This window comes from Orycteropus afer, unplaced genomic scaffold (genome assembly GCF_000298275.1).
Source record: "Orycteropus afer afer isolate SDZICR_OR568_19922 unplaced genomic scaffold, OryAfe1.0 scaffold00610, whole genome shotgun sequence".
Lineage (NCBI taxonomy): Eukaryota > Metazoa > Chordata > Mammalia > Tubulidentata > Orycteropodidae > Orycteropus > Orycteropus afer.
This window is the reverse complement of record NW_006922197.1, coordinates 296,847-318,852: the sequence shown is the minus strand read 5'-3', so window position 1 is coordinate 318,852 and position 22,006 is coordinate 296,847. Positions and strand designations below refer to the sequence as shown.

Below are 22,006 nucleotides of genomic sequence, written 5' to 3'. Positions count from 1 at the left end.
CCCCACCTGTAGTCACACTTCAGTCACAGTGCCAAGTCAGTCACATCTCACACATCCCCACACACCAAGGCACACACTCCGGTCACACCTCTCAAGCCAGTCATATCTCACATGCAGCCTCCACTCGTCACAGTGGCCCCCTGCCACTTACACCTCACAAATGCACAGTCCCCACCCTCAATCACACACTCCAGTCACAGTCCCAAGTCAATCACTTCTCACACATGCGAACACCCCATAGTCACACACATACCCACTTTCTCCCCCCAATCACATACTCATACGAGTCTGTCACAGAGGCCTCAAGTCACACTTGCACAGTCACGCCAACTCCCCCGCGTCTCCCCCAGGTCCGGGTTCAGTCACAGCCGCCCGCCCCGCCCGGGCTTTCTCTTCAGAACTCCGCCGGAAGCGCACAAGCCCCGACTTCAGCCCCTGCCGGAAATGGGTGTGTCCTCTTTCCGCAATGACCCCTGGGAAACGTAGTCCTGGATGGGGGCAACGGCAAATCTGCCCCAAACGGGTCTTCCCTGGGTCTGGAGACTGCCCTGGGCCCTGTATGGATGTCGAGCCTGGATTTTAGAAGTACAAGCCGCCCGATAAAGCGAGAGGCACCCCGGAGCTCTGGGAGCTGGCATCAGAATTGGAGTGCGCAGGCGTGAAGCGCTGCAAATTGGGGTGGTGGTGGTGGTGGTGGTCGTGGTGGTGGTGTTACAGTGCCACTGATTCCGACTCACAGAGCCCCTATAGGACAGAGAAGAACCTAGGCTGTAATCGTTAGAGAAGCCAAAGGATTTCCTAAGGTTTACAAAAAAAAAAGACAACACTGCTCTCGAGTGTGACCGACACATAGTGACCCCTCCTTGGGTTTCTAAGGCGGTACCTAGGAGCTCTGGTAGCATAGTGTCTAAGGCACTTGACTGCTAACCAGAAGACTGGCGGTTCAAACCCAACAGCCACTCCTCGGAAGGAAGATGGGGCAATCTACTTTCCGTAGTGATTCTACCTCGGAAACCCAAGGAGGGGTCGCTATGAGTCAGCTCTGACTCAATGGCACATAACAACAACAATAACATCTCTACAGAAGTAGATTGCCCCACCTTCCTTACGAGGAGTGGCTGGTGGGTTTGAACTGCCAGCCTTCTGGTTAGCAGTCAAGTGCCTTAGGCCCTACACCACCAGAGCTCTTTGTTTTTTTTTTTTTTTTTAAGAGCTCTGACAGTTCAGTGCCTAAGGTATTTGAGTGCTAACTAGGAAGTTGGCAGTTCAAACCTACTACCCAGCCCGCAGAAGAAAGATGGGGCAATCCACTTCTGTAAGAATTGCTGCCTTGTAAACCCAGTGGGGGTCTCTGTGAGTCGGAATTGACTCAATGGCAGTGGGTTGAGTTTGGTTTCTTTGGATGAAGGATTTGAGGCTGGAAAAAGGCATTATTTTTAGTCATGAAGTGGGCGGGATTATGAGGGTCAGATGTGAGTGCAGGAAGTACCAAGATGGATTCCACTGCGAAGGATGGAACAAAGAGGCAGTCTGTCGCAAAGGCTTCTGGGATGCTTGGCACGCCTCATTCTGGGACGTTGCTCGCATGTGATGTGTTTGGAGCCTGGTTCGAGTCCCAGCGAAGGACTCCTGTTCTCGACTGCCCCTGGTGGAAGGTCAAGTTGTCGGTCATGTCGGCTTGGACTGAGCATGCGCTGCACCTGGTGAAGAACTTGAAAACAGCTCAGAGGGTCTGTCAGCATTTCACAGCTGGTCAAGCTTGTAGGGGTTTGAGGTGTAGGCTTATCTTGCCTAAGAGCCTGGCTTGTTGATCCCAAGCAGTTCTCTGCCTCCAGCAGCAAGAATACTGAGTTGGCTGCTACTTAATTCAGCCAGCCCGATTCTCTACGCGTCTCAGTGTGTGACTGATGTGGGATGATCACCCAAAAGGGTGACCTTTGACTGACCCGTCACTCACTGTGGTTCCACACAGGCAGCCTTGCTGATCCTTGAAAGAGCCAACCTTGTTCTCATGCGGGAGCCTTTGCAGGTACTTTCAGCCCTGAGAGTCCTCCCTTGGCCAGGAGAATATGGCTGCCTTTACCACCCCTTATAGGGTCCCCACAGCACCCCCATGACATCATCCTGTAGTGCTTCATGGCTCCCTACTAGTTATCATTCTCCGTGTGGTCTTCTATGCTGTAACCCACACCTATTTTGTTTCTTGCTAGGAAGAGAATTCCATGAAGCACATACTTTGTTAATCCTGTTCAAAGTTCTATTCCCAGTCTCTAAAATAGTGTTTGGCACATAGTAGGTGCTCAGCAAAAAACATCACTTAGTCCGGCATAAGTAGTCCCATCAGTACACAAACATCCCCCAGAAGTAAGCCACCCAATGATACAAGGCCACACAGTCACACCGAGTCCAGCTTTCCTGGCTCCAATGTCCCTCGGGTGCCATGGTCTCCGTAATGAAGCCGAGGACTTCTGCGAAGACACTTTCTCCAAGGGCTGCAAACGGTATTTCAGGGTTCGAAGCGTCTTGTGATTGGTGAGTTATGTAAAATGACAGTGATCGTTGTAGTTCAGCTCGAACATGTAAAAAACTTGAAAGTCATCACGCCCTTCCTCGCCATAGGCACAATGTGGAGCAAACTGGAAATCAATGGCTTTCTAGATCCATCAGAGAACTGGGGTCACCAAGCAAACTGCCACTCTGAAATCTGGAGGAACGGGCAAATACAGAGAAATCAGCAGGGGTCAGCTGCCCGGAAGCAGAGGTCACCAGAGCCAGGCCCTGCCTGGGAGGAACACTTATGTGAATGGTGACACATGTTTGGAGGCTGACAGTGGAGGCGCTTGACAGTTAAACACTCCCGCAACTCCACTAGATTTTCATGAAATCTGAGAAAACTGTTCCAAGAAGGGGGAGGGGAAAAGTAACCATTCTGAATTATGCCTGAGCCGCCTCCCTGACAAAAACCTGCCCTCCAAAGAAAACCATCTATCAGAGCCTTATTTGACCTGATTTGAGCTGAGGGAGGGGCAACTAGCCGGCTCCAGTGCCTTCTAGCATTCTTGTCTGTGTAAGGGCCAGGAAAGAAAAGAAAGATGAAGAAGAAGCCGTTTTTAAGGTTACAGGCCAGGGACTTAGGCTCAGTATAAACCTAAGATTTAATCATAAAGTTACAGAATGCTTGCTGTCCTTTTCCAACACTTTACCATCAAATCAGCAGGACTCTGTTGTTATGTGCCGTTGAGTCGGACCTGACTCATAGCGACCCTCCTTGGGTTTCCGAGGCAGTATCACTATGGAAGTAGATTGCCCCATCTTCCTTCTGAGGAGTAGCTGGTGGTTTTGAACCGCCAGCCTTCTGGTTAGCAGTCAAGTGCCTTAGGCACTACACTACCAGAGCTCCTAGCAGGACTCCAGGAGATTACAACTGAGAAAGCTACAAGACACTCTATTTAAGAAGGAGTTCTTAGGGAAATACAAAGGCAACAGGGAAGATAAAAATAAACAAGCAAACAAGGAAATTAGAGGAAACTGAAGCTTCTTCTATATACTGCCACAGCAAACATTACACACGGCACAGTTCCTAGCCAGATTAACATAAAACCTCCTATTACCTAGTTACTTGGTTCTTATTACCCAGGACAGCATACTTGACTTTCAACAAAAAAACTGTAAATCATGCAAAAAGGCAAGAAAAACACAATCAGAAGAAACAAAGCAAGAGTCAGACTCAGTTATGACACAGGTATTGGATTATCAGAGAAACTTAAACAATTAGTATTTGTATATTCAAAGCACTAATGGGAAAAGCAGACAACATACAAAAGGAGATGAAAACTCAAAGAATTGAAAGGAAATGCCAGAAAGCAAAAACACTTTAACAGAAACGAGGGCTGCCTTTGGTGCGCTGGTCAGTAGAGTGTGGACAAAACCTGAGAGAGTTTGCACTAGTTGACCTGCCTTGCAAGAAAGGTTAAAAAAAAAAAAAAAAAAAAAAAGTTCTTCAGAGAGAAGGAAAATGATATAAACTCAAAAAAAAAAGAGAGAGAGAGAGACAACGAAACAAAAACTACTCTGGCAGCTGTAAAGTGGTCCTTAAAGTGGTCCTAATGTCTAAATTCTTCTTCTTTTTGATCTGCAATCTTGGGATTCATATATTTCTAGAAAAAGGAGTTGAGAGGGAAAGAAAATGGCCATTTTGCTCCTGAAGCAGAACTTTTTAAATTGATTCCTCAAGTCAGTGAAACTATGTTTTTGAGTTCTAGCCACCCCCTAAGGATCTCTGGTGATACAGTGCTTAAAGCATTAGGCTGCTAACGAAAAGGTCAGTGGTTTGAACCCACCAGCCACTCCATGGCAGAAAGATGAGGCAGTCTGCTTCTGCAAAGACTGACAGCCTTGGAAGCCCTGTGGAGAAGTTCTACTCCATCCTCCAAAGTAGCTACGAGTCAGAATTGACTGGATGTCAGTGGTTTTTTGGGGGGGAGCTACCCCTTGCTACTATGGCCTGGAGCCCGCTCTTCTGGTGTTAACTGCTCTATGGTTCTGCCCACATTGGTTGCTCTCCTGTGTGCCCAGATAGTTTTTAAAAATGTACACTGTTCATAATTGCTATCTATGGACGGGCTGGTCCTATATGAACTATAAAGAGTTGAACTTGACTCCTAGTATCTGAATGCTGATGATATTTCTCTCTTCTGTATGTCTTAGTTTTATGGTAAATTTTCTAACTTTACTTCTCCTGTTTAATCTACTTTCTAGGAGGGTTAGCCTCCCTGTCCTGTTCACTAACTTATTCTTTAACTTCCTATTATTTCACCCATTGTGGTTTTAACTATTATATTTTTATACTTAAAATTTCTACTCAGTTCCTTTGAATACTTTCTTTCTTGCTTCATATTGCCAATCTTTCCGTACTTCCTTAAGTATACTTGTTATTTTTTAAATCTGACTATGCCTGTCCCAGTTACTTTGCTTCAGAAGGGGTGGATCATATGTCCACGTAGCAGCACTCACTTCCTGGACTCCCTTGCAGCTAAGGGTGTGCACGTGACCCCACTCTGGCCCAGGAGATGCAAACAGAAGTGGGCAGATGTATGTCAACATCTTAGAGGGGTGCACTCTGCTGATATTTTTCTCTGCCCTTCACCTTTCCCTTTCTTCCCTCCTAGAATTCAGACACATGATGGTGAAAGTCACTGAGGATGCTAGAGCGGTTGGTTGAGGTCTTAATGCCTTCTTTGATCAGCAACTCCCTGCCTCCATAATTCTCATAGAACTTAAAAAAAATACAAAACAAAACAAAACACCACCCATTTCTGCTTCAGTCACTTTATGCAGATCTCATTTCCTTGCAGCTGAATGCAGTCTGAGTGATACAGTTACTTATCAAGAGTGATCAGTACTATCCTGTAATGTGAGAACGTAGTTGCAAGTTCATCATCATACTTGACTCCGATTGGCAAAAATCCAAAACCTCTCACTACACACTCTGTTCCTGAAGCTCTGGAGAAACGGGACCCCAGGGTGCTGCTGGAGGAGGAGCAACAGGGTCCAGTTCCTGTGTAGAGCAGTGTGGCCGTGGTTAACAAAACTTGTCCCATTTCGGAAACAAATGAACTCTCCTGAAAACCCACCTTCAGGTACGTGGAAAGCATGCACGCAACGTCGTTCATAGTGATGTTATCTGCAATAGTAAAAGACTGAGGAAAAAGAAGAACAAATGTCTATCAATGGGCAACTGGTTAAATAAAGCATGTTCCATCCACACAACGGAGCTGTGCATCTGTTAGGAGAGACTGCAGTAGACTGGGACCGTGCTCTGTAGTGTGCACCGTTCAATTGAAGGTGCCTGTGAACACACTTAGCTACCCAGCGTCTTATGTAAGAAGGGAAACAAGGTCTTCAAATATTTATTTTTTCAGAAAAACTGGAATTTCAAATCCAAAAGCAATAAAAGTTGTTGCCTATCAGGGGATGGGGGAGGGATGGGACAGACAGGCTAAGGAAGAAAGGAAGAGTTTTCTCTTCGTGTGTGTGTGTGTGTGTGTAGTCTTGAATTGTGAGACATGTAAACATTGTACACATGCAAAAAATAAAATAAAACAGGGAAAAGCCCTAAAACTGCAAAGGTCTGGAAACAAATGAAGCCAAGTGTATATCAAATTAGTAATAGAACTACATGGAAAAGAGAAAATTACAAGTGTGTTTTGAACACGTTCCTCTGAATGAACATGTTGAATTGGAGCCATTCCAGGGATACTGAGACCTGGAAGTCATTCTTTTTCTTTTTTTTTCTTCCTGTTTCTGTTTCTCTATGTGAATGCTGCCCCTCTGCTGTCTCATGGCTGATTGATCCAAGGGGTGCATCGCCCTGGGGTGTTCTGCTTGTAGGTCTTTCCACTATTGGGCTGAGAGCCAATCCATGGAAGTGAGTCCATTTCTAGGCCCAAGGGGTAACCTGGGGCTATAGTCTCAGGGGTTCCACCAGTCTCTATCCTACCATTAATTCTGATCATTTTTGTGTTTTTGAATTTTGTTCCACATATTCCCTCCCACTCTTCCCAGGATCTCCAGTTTTGATCCCTTTCTGAGAGGCTGGCATTGGTAGCTGGGCACCATCTAGTTCTTCTGATCTTGTGGTCATGAAGGCTGATGTAGTCCGTCTTATCCTTGTTTCCAGAGGCCTTTGGTTTTCTTCACTCTTCTTTGCTCCAGACAAGAAGAGACCAATAGTTGCATCACCAGCTCAAAAGCTTTTAAGACCCCATTCTTTCTTTTTTTTTTCTCCCAAAAGAAATCTTGAATTTCACTCATTAGTTTTGTTAGTAGGAATAGTGGTATTACAATTTTCTTTAATAGCTTATCACAATTTTTAAAAAATCATCCAGTAGAATGGAAAGAATTGAACATTAAACATCCAAGTATCTACTGTGTGTAATCTACAATTAGTATTTTCTTTTATTTGCTTTATCACATATCTATCTATGTGCTGTCGAGTCACCAACCTAACTGGTTTGGTGCACCTCAAAGCTTCAGACTTCAGGACGTTCACTGATTATTACCCACGGAAGTTCCCCTCCCAGTTACCCCATCCTCCCAGAGCCAGGAACTGCCCTTCTGTCTTCAGAACAGATGACTGGAGCTGACTGCAGGTCCCACGTGCGTGGAGCGGCTCAGTTACACGCTGCGCAGAGATTCTGTTACTCTGTCTCCGCTGGCAGCAACTCATTTCTCTGTGGTGCTGAGTGGCATTCCTTTCCAGGAACATACTGCAGGTGATTTTGTCTCCTCTTCTGTGGTGAACACCAGGGAGGTTCCCAATTTTAATTTGTGCTATTATGAACAGATTTCTTATGAGCATTCTTGGATGGGCATTTTTGGGGACATAGGTTTTCATCTCTCCCAGATAAATACGTAGGGGCGGAGTTGCTGACTCATAGGGAAGATGCATGGTTAATTTTTAAAGAAATTGCTGGACCTTTTTCCAAAGCAATTGTACAACTCTACACTCCCAACACCCTACCATCTGGTTCCGCCAGGCATTTTTCACTGTCAGTCATTCGGAGTGTGTGTAGTGGTATTTCATTGTGGTTTAGTTTGCATTTTTCCCCGATAACTGATTGGTGCTGACACCCCCTCATGAGTTGCTTTGCCATTTGGGCATCTTCTTTCCCTGAGCAGCTGTTTGAGTCCTCTGTCCGCTTTACGTGGTCTCCCCCTTAGTGACTGCTCCCAGTTCCGGAAAGTTCTGGACACCCATCCTTTGCCAGATACATGTTTTGTGAACATTCCTTCCAGTGTGTGGGTTAACTTCAATGAACTCTAATGTATTATTTGTTAAAAAACGTTTTCTGCTTCCCATGTGCTATGAAACCTTTGATATTCTTTGATGCTCTTCTAGGTTCTTTGCATTTCCCTATAAATTTTAAGCTCAGTTTGAAATTTTTACCAGGAAAAAAAAAACACCTTATTGGGATTGATCTAGAAATCAGTTTGGGGAGAAGTGATATTTTACACAAACATGATCAGGGAAAAAAAAAAAACAACCTGCTGTCAAGTTGATTCTGACTCACAGCAACCTCCGTTGGGTTTCCAAGGCGGCAAATCTTCATGGAAGCAGATCGCGTCATGGGTCTCGTGTGGAGCAGCTGGTGAGTTTGAACCACCAACCTTTTGGTTATCAGCCAAATGCCTTACCCACTACACCACCAAAACACATTTCTGTGAACACGATACATTTCTACAATTGTGTCTGTGCCCCCCCCCCACTTTTTTAAGAGAAAATACTTCTGCTTTTATTATCTCTCCCCATTGGTTTTAAAGACCCCAAAGCCCAGAGTGAAGGCGCTTTGGGGCTCCGGGATCCGCCCCTCTCCCAGCAGCGACGCCTCCTTCAGCAATTCTGGCTCCATTCATCCGCCCAGCACCCCACAGCCTTCCACGCCCGGCTCCGGGTGGCAGAGCGGCTGCCGCCACCACCGGCCACTCCGGCACCTGCGCCCTGGTCCCTGCATGTCCAGACGCGCGACGTCCCTTCCCGCTGCCCCTGCCCAGCCCAGCCACACACCCAGGAGGGCCAGCCTCCGCTGTGTGTGGCCACGGCTCTCGGGCTTGTCTGTGAGACAAGGCTTCGCCGGGCTCCAACCGCAGAGTGAGTGAGTGCTGCCCGTAGGCACCGTGGTGCTCACACAACGTCCACCTACATAACGTCCTACCCAGCATCCTACGAGGCTGCATGTCGCAGAGCACACACCTGCATTTCGGTTTCCGTTTCCTTTCACTCAACACTGTTGTGAAGTTTTAAGTACTGACGTCTTGACTGTCTTTTGCTAACTTCACTTGTATTTTTTATGCTACTGGAAATGGAAATGTGAAGTTTCATTCTCCAGTTGTCTGCAGCTGAAACACAGACGTAAGGCTGCTTTCCGTACACTGAGCTGTGTCCTTCCAGCAGGTCCCGGGTGGCCTCCTCCGGATCTTCAGTGTGATCAGTCGCCTCCCCCGCCTCACTCCTTTCCCACTTCCATGCTCCCACTTCCTTCTCCTGGCCATCTGCCCTGTGGCGGAACTCCAACGCTTCTTTGGAGGACAACATGTAGCTCATGTTTTCTTTTAAGACAATCTCCGACTTCCGGGCATTTAGTCCATTTGCATTTAAAGTAATTATTGTTATGGTTGAATTTAATTTTATCACTTCGGTATTTTATTTTACTTTAAAACAAAATCATCTGTTTTAGTCTATTTGTTCCTCCATTTCTTTTGGGTTAACTGATTTTTAAAATTATTTTTAGAATTTCATTTAAATTTATTGACATTTTAGCTGTACCTCTTGGTATTCACTATATTTTCCATAATATTATAATGTATTATAATGGGTGCTCCAGGAATGAGAATAGAATTATAATACACAACCTGAGTTTTCAGCTTGAAGTTACTATTGCCCCTTTCATATGAAATGTGAGAATACTGCAATGATGTCATTGTGTTTACTGCCCCCCTACTTGTGCTATGGTTGGCTGGCATATATGTGATGTCTACATACATGATAAACTCCCCAACAAAATGTTGTAACTTTGGCTTTGAACAATCATATTTTAAACAAGTTTTAAAAATTGAGTGAATAAATAACTCTTCATATTTACTCAAACATTTACCGTTTCTTGTGCTCTGCACTCCTTCCTGAAGATCTAAGTTATCATCTACTAGTTTCCTTTAAAAGGAATTTCCTTTTGTATTTATCTTAATGTAGGTTTGTTAGTGACATATTCATAGTTTTCTTCATTTGAAAATGAATATATATATGACAAGAATATGCCACAAATGGGATGGCTTTAACAAACAGGAGTTTTTTATTCTTACAGTATGGAGGCTTTAAGTCCAAGTTCAAAGTGCCAGGCTCTAGGGGGTGGGTGAAAGCCCCTCGACCTTGGGATCCAGCTCTGCCTCCTGCTCCCGGCCCACTGAAGCTAGAGGTATTTCTTCACTCAGACAGCTGCTGGCTGCTGAGGCTGACAAACCCAAGGTTGACAAGTAAAAAGGCACAGTCCCGATGTTACCAAACCACATGGCAGGCCATTGACTTAAGTTCATTATAAATCCCGAGGTCGGCAGAACATAGCAGGCTGCTGAGCAACGACACGGCTACATGCAGACCATTCCCAAGGCTTCTCCTTATATACAGGAAGCAGACCACATCCCAAAGGCAGCTACTCAGTTGCTTGTGGTAGATCCCACCATGGAGTTGATTGGTTGATTGCCAGTCTCATCCTGGGGAGTAACTACCACCAGCCGCCCAGCCACTCAGCCAGGCCCAGCTGAGCTGACACCCAAACATAGCCACCACACCAAACCAAAGTCACTTCCATTGAGTTGATTCAGATTCATGCAACCCCCATTGGGTTTCTGAGGCAATGAATCTTTACACAAGAAGACTTCCCCATTTTTTTTTCCACAGGGTGACTGGTGGGTTTGAACCACCAAGCAGTTAAATGCCTTAGGCACCACACCACCAGAGCTCCTTCAAGTCATTGAAGCACTGTTTATTCTCTTTCAGTCCTTTTTTTCTTTTCTTTTCTGTTTCAGATTAGATCATTCTTCCTCATCTATTTTCAAGTTCACTGATTCTTCTGCCACCTCCAATTTAAATACATCCAGGGAACACTTATTTAGAGTACAGTATTGCTCAATTTTAGAATTTCTAAATAGTTTTTGGGAGCTCTGGTGGCATAGTGCATAAGGCATTTGCCTGTTAACCAGAAGGCTGGCGGTTTAAACTCACCTGCCACTCTCCGGAAGGAAGGTTGGGCAATCTACTTATGCAGTGATACTGCCTCAGAAACCCAAGGAGGGGTCTCTGTGAGTTTTTATTCATTTGTTGACATTTCCTGTCTGCTTATTCATTAGTAGCATTCACTCTATATCCCAGACAATAATTATGATAGCTGCTTTAACATTCTTGTTTACTAATTCCAATATCTGTTATTTCAGGATGCTTTTTCTCTTAAGTATGGCTTAGGTGCTCTTGTTTCTGGATATAGCTAATAATTTTTATAGTATCCTAAATTTTGTGAATAATACACTGTTGATATTGTTTTATTCCTAGGAAGAATACTGAGTTCTTTTGGTTGGTTGTTTTAGTAGGCAAGGTAACTTAATTGAACTAAAACTCCAAACTCTGTCTCCTCTGAAGTAGGTAGCAGATGATGTTTTTATTCAGTTTTTAGCCTTAGCTGGGATGCCTGGAGTCTGTCGAATGCCTGCATAGATAAGGGATTAAGTACAAATTTTGGACTTTTTAAATGCTGGTGCAAACTTAAAGGATCATGGGAAAAAATCTTATTAAATACTAGAGGAAAGGGGATATGTGTTACCTAGTGGCAGAAAGTTTAGTGAGCTCGTTACTTGCAGTTAACATGGAAAACAGAACAGGGTTAACTACATAAGGCAATTTGCATGCAGAGTGATGAGGGTGTTTTTATGTTATTGCTATGGAAACAGGGAAGCCACCGAATGAAGGAAGAATTGTTAACACGGCGTCAGGACTTGATGGGCTTGGAAATTCTCAGCCACTGTCTCATGGTGCAGTGGATAAGGCATCTGACAGCTAACCAAAAGGTTGGTGGTTCGAATCCATCAAATCCTTACGATGGTGTTGTTATCACTGTGTGCCATTGAGTCAATTCCAACTCCCAGCAACCTGTAGAACGGAGTAGAACTGCCTCATACACAGGGTTTCCAATGCTGTGATCTACACAGAAGGACAGCTGGTGGGTTCTCACTGCTGACATTTAGGATAACAGCTGGGCGGCTAATCACTGCACCACCGGAGCTCCTATTATGGTAGCTGTCTCTGGGATGGCTCCCAATGTGCCCCACTCTCCTGGTATTCACACCCTTGGGTGATCCTTTTGCCTTGGAAGTGGGCTGGAATAGGACTCACTTGTAATGAATGTGGCAAAGGTAATGGGATGTCACTTCTGCCATTAGGTTACAAAAACAATTCGGCTTCCATCTTCGGCACACTCTCTTCCTCACGCCCTGTCAGGAAGCCAGTTACCATGCTGGGGGCCACCCTATGGAGTCCACATGGGAAGGAACTGATGTCTCCAGTTAAAAGCCAGAGGACCTGAGCCCTGTCAACATTCACTTGTGAGCTGGGAAGTTGATTCTCCCCGAATCAAGCCTTCGCATGACGGCATCACCTACCAACACCTTAACTGCAACCTTGCAAGAGACCCTGAGCCAGAAGCACCAGTGGAACCAGGCTGGATTTCTTACCCAAAGAAACTGAGGGGAGAAATGTTTAAACCATCATGTTTCAGGGCACTTCGTTACACGATCACACACCTCCGCGGCTCTTACTCCATGACTTTGTGAGTTAGGTATCTGATAGGATAGGTATCCGAGTTAGGTATGGATAGTCAGAGATGCCTATTGATTAGGATTTCACTAATGGCTACTACAGTTAAAACCCAAGTATTGTCACCTTAACACACAGGGTGCAGTGAATCACTTGGTATGACTTTTCGAACCAGTCATTGTGACTCCCACCAGATGACTGGGTGGGACCAAGCAAATAAGGTGTATGGTTAGTTTCGTCACTCTGCGAGGCTTAAGATGAGCCCACCTAGAGGCAGAAGAGGGGGTCTCACTGCCATCAAAAGAGAAGAGCTGGGGGTGAAGCGAAGCACGTCCTTGGACCCGAGATCCCTGAGCTGGGCCTCCTCAGCAGAGATTCCTGCTAGATGCCCAGCTGAGAGAGGTGGCAGTGCTACCAAGAGGCATGAGACAGAGCAGAGGCCTTACTGGCCCAGGAAGTGAGAAAGCTGAGTGTCTTTGGGCAGGAGGCTTGCTGGCAGAGTGGGGTGCACAGAGGTGTACCTATTCATAACCAAACCAAACTCACTGCCCTCGAGTCGGATCCGATTCATACTGACCCTGCCTTGGGTTTCCGAGGCGGACCATTATGGAAGCAGATCGCCCAACCTTCCTTCCGAGGAGTGGCTGGTGGGTGGTGGGTGTACCTACTGGCAGAGCTAAAAGAGCTTTGTAACACTTGCCTGAGGAGGGCAGAGGCCAGGCGGAGAGGCCAAGGGCCAGAGAGGCTTACCTGAGGGCCTAGCAGAGTTTAAGACCGTTCAGATCGAAGAACTGTATCCTGTGCACATTCCTGAACCTGAGCTGTAACCTGGTACTTCCCTAATAAGCCCCACAATTGTGAGTACTGTCTGTAAGTTCTGTGTGGCCACTGCAACAAATGATCGAACCCAGCAGAGAAGTGAGTGCCATGCGAGGGATGGTTGGCGTCAGAATTGGTATAAAGGTTTGGAGGGTAGTGGCCTGCCTGGCCTCACAGGAATATGCCTTGGGCTGCTGATGGTGATTCTCCCTCTTGTGAAGTTAGAGGAGGTCAGAAGATGCCACCTCCACACCTTTTTTTGCAACACGATAGATGTTTATTTCTCACTCACATAAAAATCGATTGCTGATGTCTCTGGGTGACTGCAGGCATTCCTCAAAATACTGGTGCAGGGACTGAGTCCTTTCATCTTGCAGGTGAGGCATCTAATATGATTATGATGGTTCTTCTTGCAGCTGGACAGTACATCTCCTTCTGAATAACTAGCCCCACATGACACCCATCACTCTATTCACACCCTATTGAAGGATAGTCCAATAGCCACAACTGAATATAGTTTGTGGCTGGGCAGCCACGCGGCAGAATCAATTCCAGACAACAGAGAGGGAAGCATGAATATCTGGTGAGCATCTTGTCATAAGCATAGATATTGCTAACACACACACACCTGGGACCTGGGAAAAGAACCAGCTAGGGTTTGTGGTCCCCCTGAGCCTGCTGTAAGCAACCTTTGGGCAAGAGTGACATCGTAAGCCCTCTCTCTGCATAAATGCAGGTCCTTTAGGAATTAAGTCCTTTGGAAATGTTCAGTGTTTGAAATGAACAGTCATTCAACAGTACTCAGTCCTGTTTCCAGTGATTCAAGTCAATGTGGGACTTGGTGCCATGCCATGGAGTGTTCTTAGTTACAACAAGATCTTAGTGAGATTTCAGCCCTTGGGGTTTATTATTTAATACAGTGAAGTATCAGCATCTCAGAACATTCTGGTTTGAGGTTTACTAGGACCAGTTTCATTTTCTTCGTATGACTGACTCACTCACTGCTGTCAAGTCGGACCTGACTCATAGCAACCCCTCCTTGGGTTTCTGAGACAGAATCTCTATGGAAGTAGATTGCTCAATCTTCCGAGGAGTGGCTGATGGGTTTGAACCACCAGCCTTCTGGTGATCAGTCAAATGCCTTAGGCACTATGCCACCAGAGCTCCTGTATGGTTAACTGCTGCCCCATATTTCAGCTGCTGCTACCTATGCCATAGTTGACTACAGAGATCAGAAAGACTTTCCAAACACAATCCCCCTCAGGAGAAGTCTCAGTACCTGTAGGAGAAGCAATGAAGAAAGCCTTAGAGATGCTAGTTCTTTCATGTCAAAGAAATGGAAAGGCTACTGGGCCATTAGGGGACCCTGCAGAAGATGAGTGAGGGGCATGGAAAAAAAGGATTCAACCCAGCATTATAATCTCTTGAATCCTTCCAAGTCCAAAAAGATAAGACACAGATTTAACTGCCAATGATAAACAAGTACGTTTTCTCAGAGCTAACAGCCCCGGATATTATAAATTTCAGATTTTATTTAAACTGAGAACCAAGAAAACTTGTTCTAATTTACATTTTTCTGATTAGTGAAGAATGTCACAGATTTTAAAAAAAAACATATTTGAATTCTTCAATTGTGCAATGCCTGCTGGTACTTTTTTTCTCCACTGCTTTGTACATTTAATAACACTTTCTTTGTAACTGACACCATTGTATATACATTACATACATTTTGGGTCAACTGTGTTTTAACTCTTTTTGGTGCTTTTCACAAGGCAGAAGTTTAATCTTTACACAGGCTGACTTACTCTCTTCCACTGTGGACTTTTAGGATTCCATGTCCTGCTTCATAAAGCCTTCCTCTTTTCCATGTTTGCCTCTAACATGTAATTGTTATGTTGTTGTGTGCTGTAGAGTTGGACCCGACTTATAGAAACCCCTCCTTGGGTTTCCAAGGTGGTATCACCACGGAAGTAGATTGCCCAACCTTCCTTCCATTGTTATGTTCTCCTGTAACGTCTGAAGTATGCATCCTAACTCGTTTTATCGAGGCGGACAACCAGTTCTCAAGACATCACTTCCTCAATACTGCAAGATCAGTTTTATTGTATACTAAAATCTCACATGCAAATGAATGTATTTAAAAAATCTTCTTGCTTCTCTTGCCTAATTACCCTTCCTCATGTTGTTTCAAATAAAGTGGTCAAGGTAAACATATCCTACCAGGATTGTTTGGGATTATAATTTACAAACATTTTAACAGCAGAGCCCTTCGTCTAGAGAAACAGTCATCTCCTTTTATCTGCAGGAGATGCATTCCAAGAACCTCAGTGGATGCCTGAAACCATGGATAGTACTAAGTCCTATATATACTCTGTTTTTTTCCTATACGTACATATGATAGGTACCCGGGGAGCCCCAGGTGGGCAGTGGTAACTCATCAGATACTGGCAGGGCACGCAGTGCAGTTGCTCACCCTGCTGTGTTTTGCAGACCTGCAGACAGGGGAAGAGGAGAAAGCTGGCTCTGGGACAGAGTGGGACAGCACGGGACTTCACTGAACTGCACAATTTAAGTATTTCTGGAGCGCAGCGGACTGTGGCTAACTGAAACCATGGAAAACAAAACCAAAGATAAGAGGGGACTGTAGTATTTTCAATTTTCCAATATAGTTTAATAGTTTCCTTTCACCTCTGCTAATCAGTAAATTGCTTTACAATCTGCTTCCTTGTTTTAGATGTCAGGGTTGTAATGCCTTCATAGGAAGAACCAGAACTTCTTGAACACTTTGCTCTACCCTAGAACAGTGGTCAGCAAACTTTTTCTGTAAAGGACAGACAGTAAATAGTTCAGGTTTTGTATGCCATATGGCCTCTGCTCCAGCTACTCATCTCTGTCACTGGACTGCCAGAGTAGCCACGGTCAATACATAAACAAATTAACATGGCTGTAGTCCAATACAACTTTATTCACAAAAATAGGCAGCAGATTGGACATGACCAACAGTCTGCAGTTCGCTGGCCTCTGCTCTATTGCAGGGATTGGCAAACATTTCCAGAAAGGGCCAGATGTCAGTATTTTTCAGTTTTGTGGGCCAGTCTCCATCCCAGCTACTCAGTGTTGCTGCTGTAGCTTTCTGGGAGGAGCCACAGAAAACATGCAAACAAACGAGCATGGTTATGTTCCAATAAGTTTATTCAGGAACACGGATACTTTAATCACATGTAATTTTCATGTTGTCATAAAATATTCGTTTTTATCAACCATTTAAAAATGCACAGAACATCATGCTTAGCTCATGGGCCATACAAAAACCAACCAACCAACCTGCTGTCAAGTCAGTTTTGATTCATGGTGACCCAATGTGTCAGAGTAGGACTCTGCTCCACAGGGTTTTCAGTTGGTGATGTTTCAAAACATATTCCCAGGCTTGCCTACTACAGTGCCTCTGGTGGACTTGAACCTCTAACCTTTCAGTCAGCAGCTGAGCACATTAACTGTCTGTACCATCCAGAGAGTCCTGTACAAAAGAGCAAGTAGAAATCTGGCCACAAGTCATAGCTGGCTGATCTCCACTCTAGATCAGTTGACCTTTGATTTAATGGCCCCTTGAAGGTTTAACAGCATTCAGTCATAAACCCATTGTGACCTTAAATGGGTAAGACTCCTCTCTTGTAATTCTTGAGTAACATGTCAGTACTTCTAACACAGTGCACATAAATCTTGCATTCTTTTGATTTAGTTCTGTGTTCCAGGTGGTTTATTCACCCATGTTTTCTAGGTATTTTCTAAGACTGTTGTCAGATATACAGTAACGTTAATTTTCTCACCAACAGGTCACATCAGCTTACGATCATCTGTTTAAGATAAAAAGCCATAGTACTAATGCAGTACCATGGAATCAGTTTCAAACTCACAGAGGCTAACCCTCATTAACCCACCTGAGAACACCTGTTCCTGTCCTATGACCTGGGTTCTCCTAGCCTTGCTGTGTGCATCATTTCTACACTGAGTAGATGATGATAACTCTACAATGTCCAAAAATAATGTTTCTGAAAAAGCAAACATATCGACTACTGAGCATGGCCCAGACACTGTGTTAAGCACATTGTATGCATTAACCAATTTGCATGATCCTAACACAAGTTTTATGTGAGTCAAACAATCACAAAAAATCACTCTGACTGCAAAGTGAAGCATAAGCTTGTGACAGGCAAAAACAAAACAAAACAGAAAGGGCAGGGACATTGGTTTTCAAACTATTGGTGTAGTCCGGGTGAAGTGACAATGCCCTGAGACTATGGTGATGACAATGAGGATGGACTCCAGAGAAATTTAGGGAAAAGATCCATGTGGCTTGATGAGGGAGGTAAAGAGGAGTGTGGTGTTGACTCTCCAGTGTGAATTCTCTGATAATGAGCAAATGGTGCAGTCTGCCGATAGACTTTCCTACTCCTCTTATAGTTATAGGGTCTCTCTCCAGTATGAACTCTTTTGTGCTGATTCAAGTGTCCAATTTGGATGAAGGTTTTTCTGCATTCCTTACACTCATAGGGTTTCTTTCCAGAATGAATTCTCTGGTGTACACTAAGGGATTGACGATGACTAAAGGCTTTGCCACATGCACTGCATTCATAAGGTTTTTCTCCAGTGTGACTTCTGCGATGACAAATCAGTGATGACTTTGTCTTGAATGCCTTCCCACACTCAATACATTCATAAGGTCTCTGGCCGGTGTGAAGTCTCTGGTGCTGAGTACAGGAGGAGTTGTCACCAAAGGCCTTCCCACATTCGACACACTTATAGGGCTTCTCTCCAGTATGAACCCTCTGATGCTGAATAAGGTGTGTGGTCTGGCTGAAGGCTTTGCCACATTCCTTACATTCATAGGGCTTCTCTCCTGTATGGGTTTTCTGATGCTGGGCAAGGTGAGCCTTCTGGGTGAATGCTTTACTACACACCTTACATTCATAGGGCTTCTCCCCAGTATGAATTCTCTGGTGGGTGGCAAGCTGCGAGCTGATGCTGAAGGATTTTCCACATTCTCCACATTCAAAGGGTTTCTCTCCAGTGTGAATCCTCAAGTGGCTAGCCAGGTGTATATTCTGCCGAAAAGCTTTCCCACACTCTTGACACTTAAAAGGCTTTTCTCCAGAGTGCACTCTCTGATGTTGAGTAAGTGACGCATGATGGCTGAAGGCTTTTCTACAAACGTCACACTCATATGGTTTTTCTCCAGTATGAATCCTTTGATGGACAGTAAGGGAGGAGCCATACCTAAAGGATTTGTCACATACCTCACATTTGTAGGGTTTCTCTCCAGTATGAATCCTTCTATGCTGACTCAGCCCGATGTGGTCACTGAAAGCTTTCCCACAGTCAATGCAATCAAAGGGCTTTTCCCCAGTATGATAATACCTCCAGTGGCGGATAAGGGATGTGTTCTGTATGAAGGCTTTCCCACATTCAATGCATTCATAGGGCTTGTTGCCGGTGTGACACCTCTGATGTCGTGCAAAGGACGAGCCATCACTGAAGGCTTTTCCACACTCATTACATTTATAGGGCTTCTCTCCAGTATGAATTCTCTGATGAACTGTAAGTGATGAGCTCTGAGTAAAAGTTTTCTTGCATTCGTTACAATTGAAGAGTTTTTTTCCTGCATAGATTCCTGTGTGTTTTACCACCACTGAGTTTTTTGGGAACCCCTTCTTAACCAAATCAAGATCACAAACTCTGTCTTCTAAACTGTCCAAATGGAACCACTGTCCAGATCTGGCATATGTCCGGTCTTTTTCCTTAGAGTGGGCTTTGTTGTGAGTGATGATCTCTTGCCTGAATTGTGTCTCCTGACCTATGAGTTTCCTTTCAAACAAGCCATCAGAATCCCACTTTTCTCGGGAAATGGAACACTCAAGGTTAGCATCTGAAACTCTGTCCATTACTATTTTGTCATATGTGTCCTGATTTGGAAAGAATTCCTCGGTCTCATGTTCAAATTGCTGGCCTGAAAGGTATCAAAAAATAAATATTTCCCTTTTTTATGTGCTAGGATGAAAGAATCACCTCCAAGGGAAGTTAGTGAATACAAAAAATACCACACACATACCAAAACCAACCCACTGCCATCAAGCTGACTCTGACTCACAGCAACCCTACAGGACACAGCAGAACTGCCCTGTGGAATTTCCAAGGCTCAAAGTCTTTACTGAAGGAGGTTGCCTCATCTTTCTCCCATGGAGTGGCTGGTGGGTTTTAACTGCTGACATTTGGCCAGCAGCCCAAAGCTTTAACCACAGCACCACCAGAGCTCCTTTCTACGTACATAATTTAGCTCTAAAAGCTACTATAGATACACATGCTGTCTATAATGGATATACGAAGACCCCAGATTGTGAGGAGTCATACAGAGACCTAGGGGAAGTGAATTGCCATGAGAGAAGAGGGCAAAGACAGGAAGAGAAGACTTTTGGAAGCCCAAACTAAGAGCCTTCAGGTTTCTCTGCAGACCTGGATGACTTGGTAACAGGTGCATCCCACACACATTAGTCAGGACTCAACCCCTGAGGAAAGCTTAATTCTAACCTGCATGACTTTTCCACAGCTTCCTGCACTCACCTGAGAACAGGTCTCTTGTCAACTCTCTCTTTACCACCCAGGGCTCTGTCCTCTGCTCCAGTAAGGAGACCAAATCTGGTTTCGAAACAATACATCCTACATCTAGGGAAAGAGATGGCGTTTGGTTATATTATTAGCAATCCAAATCAAGAAGCAGTTCTTGGGTTTTGGAAGAAAAGTGATTATAGGAAGAAGAAGAAAGAAGAGTGACGAATATCTGAGAGACACAAAAGACGGTGTTTCAAGCATAACAGAGTGAACCAGTATCAGCCGCCATGGAGTTGACTCCGATTCATGATGACCCCATGTGTGTCAGAGTAGAACTCTCCATGGGATGTTCAATGGCTAATTTTTCATATGTATATATACAGGCCTTTCTTTTGGGGCACCTCTTGATGGACTTGAACCTCCAATCTTTGGGTTAGCAGCTGAACTTGTTAACCATCTGTACCACCCAGGGACTCCATACAGAGTTACCACCTTTCACATTACAAATGTCAAACTGTTATCCTGGGAAGTGCAAACACAAACTGAGCCAAGCTCTTCAGAAGACCCCCCATTCTTCCCTTCACCATCCCTCATAACTGAAAAGTGAGGCAGGATAATGAGGGCCCCTGAAGGTACGTTCAGATCTGGGAGCAGCCACATCCTTACCTACTGAGCCCAGGTCACTGTGTTTCTGCCACATCCCATTCTTACAGAAATTCTTCTGCTGGGAGAAGTGTGCAGCCACATCCCCAGCAGTCACCAAGCTCTGGAATGGTACAAACATTCTTGATCACACTATGCTCATGAACCCATATGTTGTTGTTGTTATGTGCCGTTGAGTCGGGGCCCGACTCATAGCAACCCCTCCTTGGGTTTCCGAGGCAGTATCACTATGGAAGTAGATTGCCCAACCTTCCTTCCGAGAAGTGGCTGGTGGGTTTGAACCGCCAGCCTTCTGGTTAGTAGTCAAGTGCCTCAGGCATGGGTTATGTTCACACACTGCCAAAGAGTCATTCCATATCACAATCTTAACTATGCTCGTGGGACAGTCCAGTCAACTGGTGTTATCTTAAAGATTATGTTCTATTTCCCAATGCAGTAAGTAATAGCTGGGGTTTTAAAAGCTTGTGTGTGGCCATCTAAGATACAATTACTGTTCTCTATCCATCTGGAACAAAAGAGAAAAGAAACTCAAGAATCAGAGAAAGCACTGTACTATAGGACTAACTGTCCACAAGAACCACTGCCTCCTCTACCTTGAGAGCAAGAGAACTAGATGGTGCCTAGCTATTCTACTGGCCATTCTGATCAGGAACATAGTAGATGGGTCCTGATAGCAAGGGAGGAAAATGTAGAATAGAACTTAAAATTCTTAAAGAATTCAAACTTAACAGATCCACTCAGACTGAAGGAATCCTTGAGACTACTTCCCCGAGTTACTGTTCATGCCTTGAACTGATGCTATCCCTTGAAGTCACCTTTAAGCTAAGTAAAGATTGTTATCCCTGAGTATTGGGTTCTTTTAAAAAATTATGTATATAAGAGCAAATGGGCAACATCTGCTTTAAAGCAGAGATGGGAAAGCCAGCAGGTTGAGAGTTTGTATCAAGAGAAGTAAAAAACTAGAAAAGAAATAAGGAGAGTGCTGACACAGTGTGAACAATGTAATCAGTGTCAGTGATCATTACGTCAAGAGCCTTTTGAATGGGAGGTTTTTCCGGGTATATTTTCACCAGAAAAAAAATTAAATACTTAAAATAAATAAATAAAGGTTTTCAATCAAGGTTCCTGAGTGATCCAAGTCACACGATGACTGGGACTCGTTATGTCTTACGTGTCTGGGAAGAAAAGAGGACAACAGACGAAAGCTTCTCTGTGGTGAACGGGCAGCTCTGGAGAGGAGGAGTTGTGTACAACATGCAGTTTCTAACGCGGACTGGAGACTCGCTCACATTCAATACGCGTTCAGTGCACCTACAGCGTCTGTCTCCAGTATGAAGTCTTTGGTGAAGACTAAAGGGTGAGACCTTGCTCAGATTCCTCCCACTGATTACCTGTCTAAATGTTTCTGACCACCACAGGCCTGCTTGCGAGTCATTTCAACTGGTTTCTTATGCTTCCCTTATGTCTACCAGTGTTATCTACTTTCTCCCGAGGGGACAATCTGTTCTGTAAAGCGCCGGATCCAACAGAAGCTTCTTGCATGTTTACTGTACTCACGGGTCA

The 22,006-nt window shown here is 44.7% G+C and overlaps 1 protein-coding gene across 1 annotated transcript in view; it reads right to left on the bottom strand.

Annotated features, from left to right (window-relative positions):
* Positions 1-321: 321 nt before the first annotated feature.
* LOC103210419 (zinc finger protein 28 homolog) overlaps positions 322-22,006 on the bottom strand; it is a 35,230-nt gene continuing 13,545 nt past the window's right edge. The window contains exons 5-9 of the mRNA XM_042783034.1: positions 20,447-20,546; positions 19,760-19,888; positions 18,593-18,770; positions 17,628-18,337; positions 322-488 (exon numbers count right to left, since the gene is read on the bottom strand). Of these exons, the coding sequence (XP_042638968.1) occupies positions 322-488; positions 17,628-18,337; positions 18,593-18,770; positions 19,760-19,888; positions 20,447-20,546 (1,284 nt within the window). The remainder of the gene's footprint in view (positions 489-17,627; positions 18,338-18,592; positions 18,771-19,759; positions 19,889-20,446; positions 20,547-22,006) is intronic.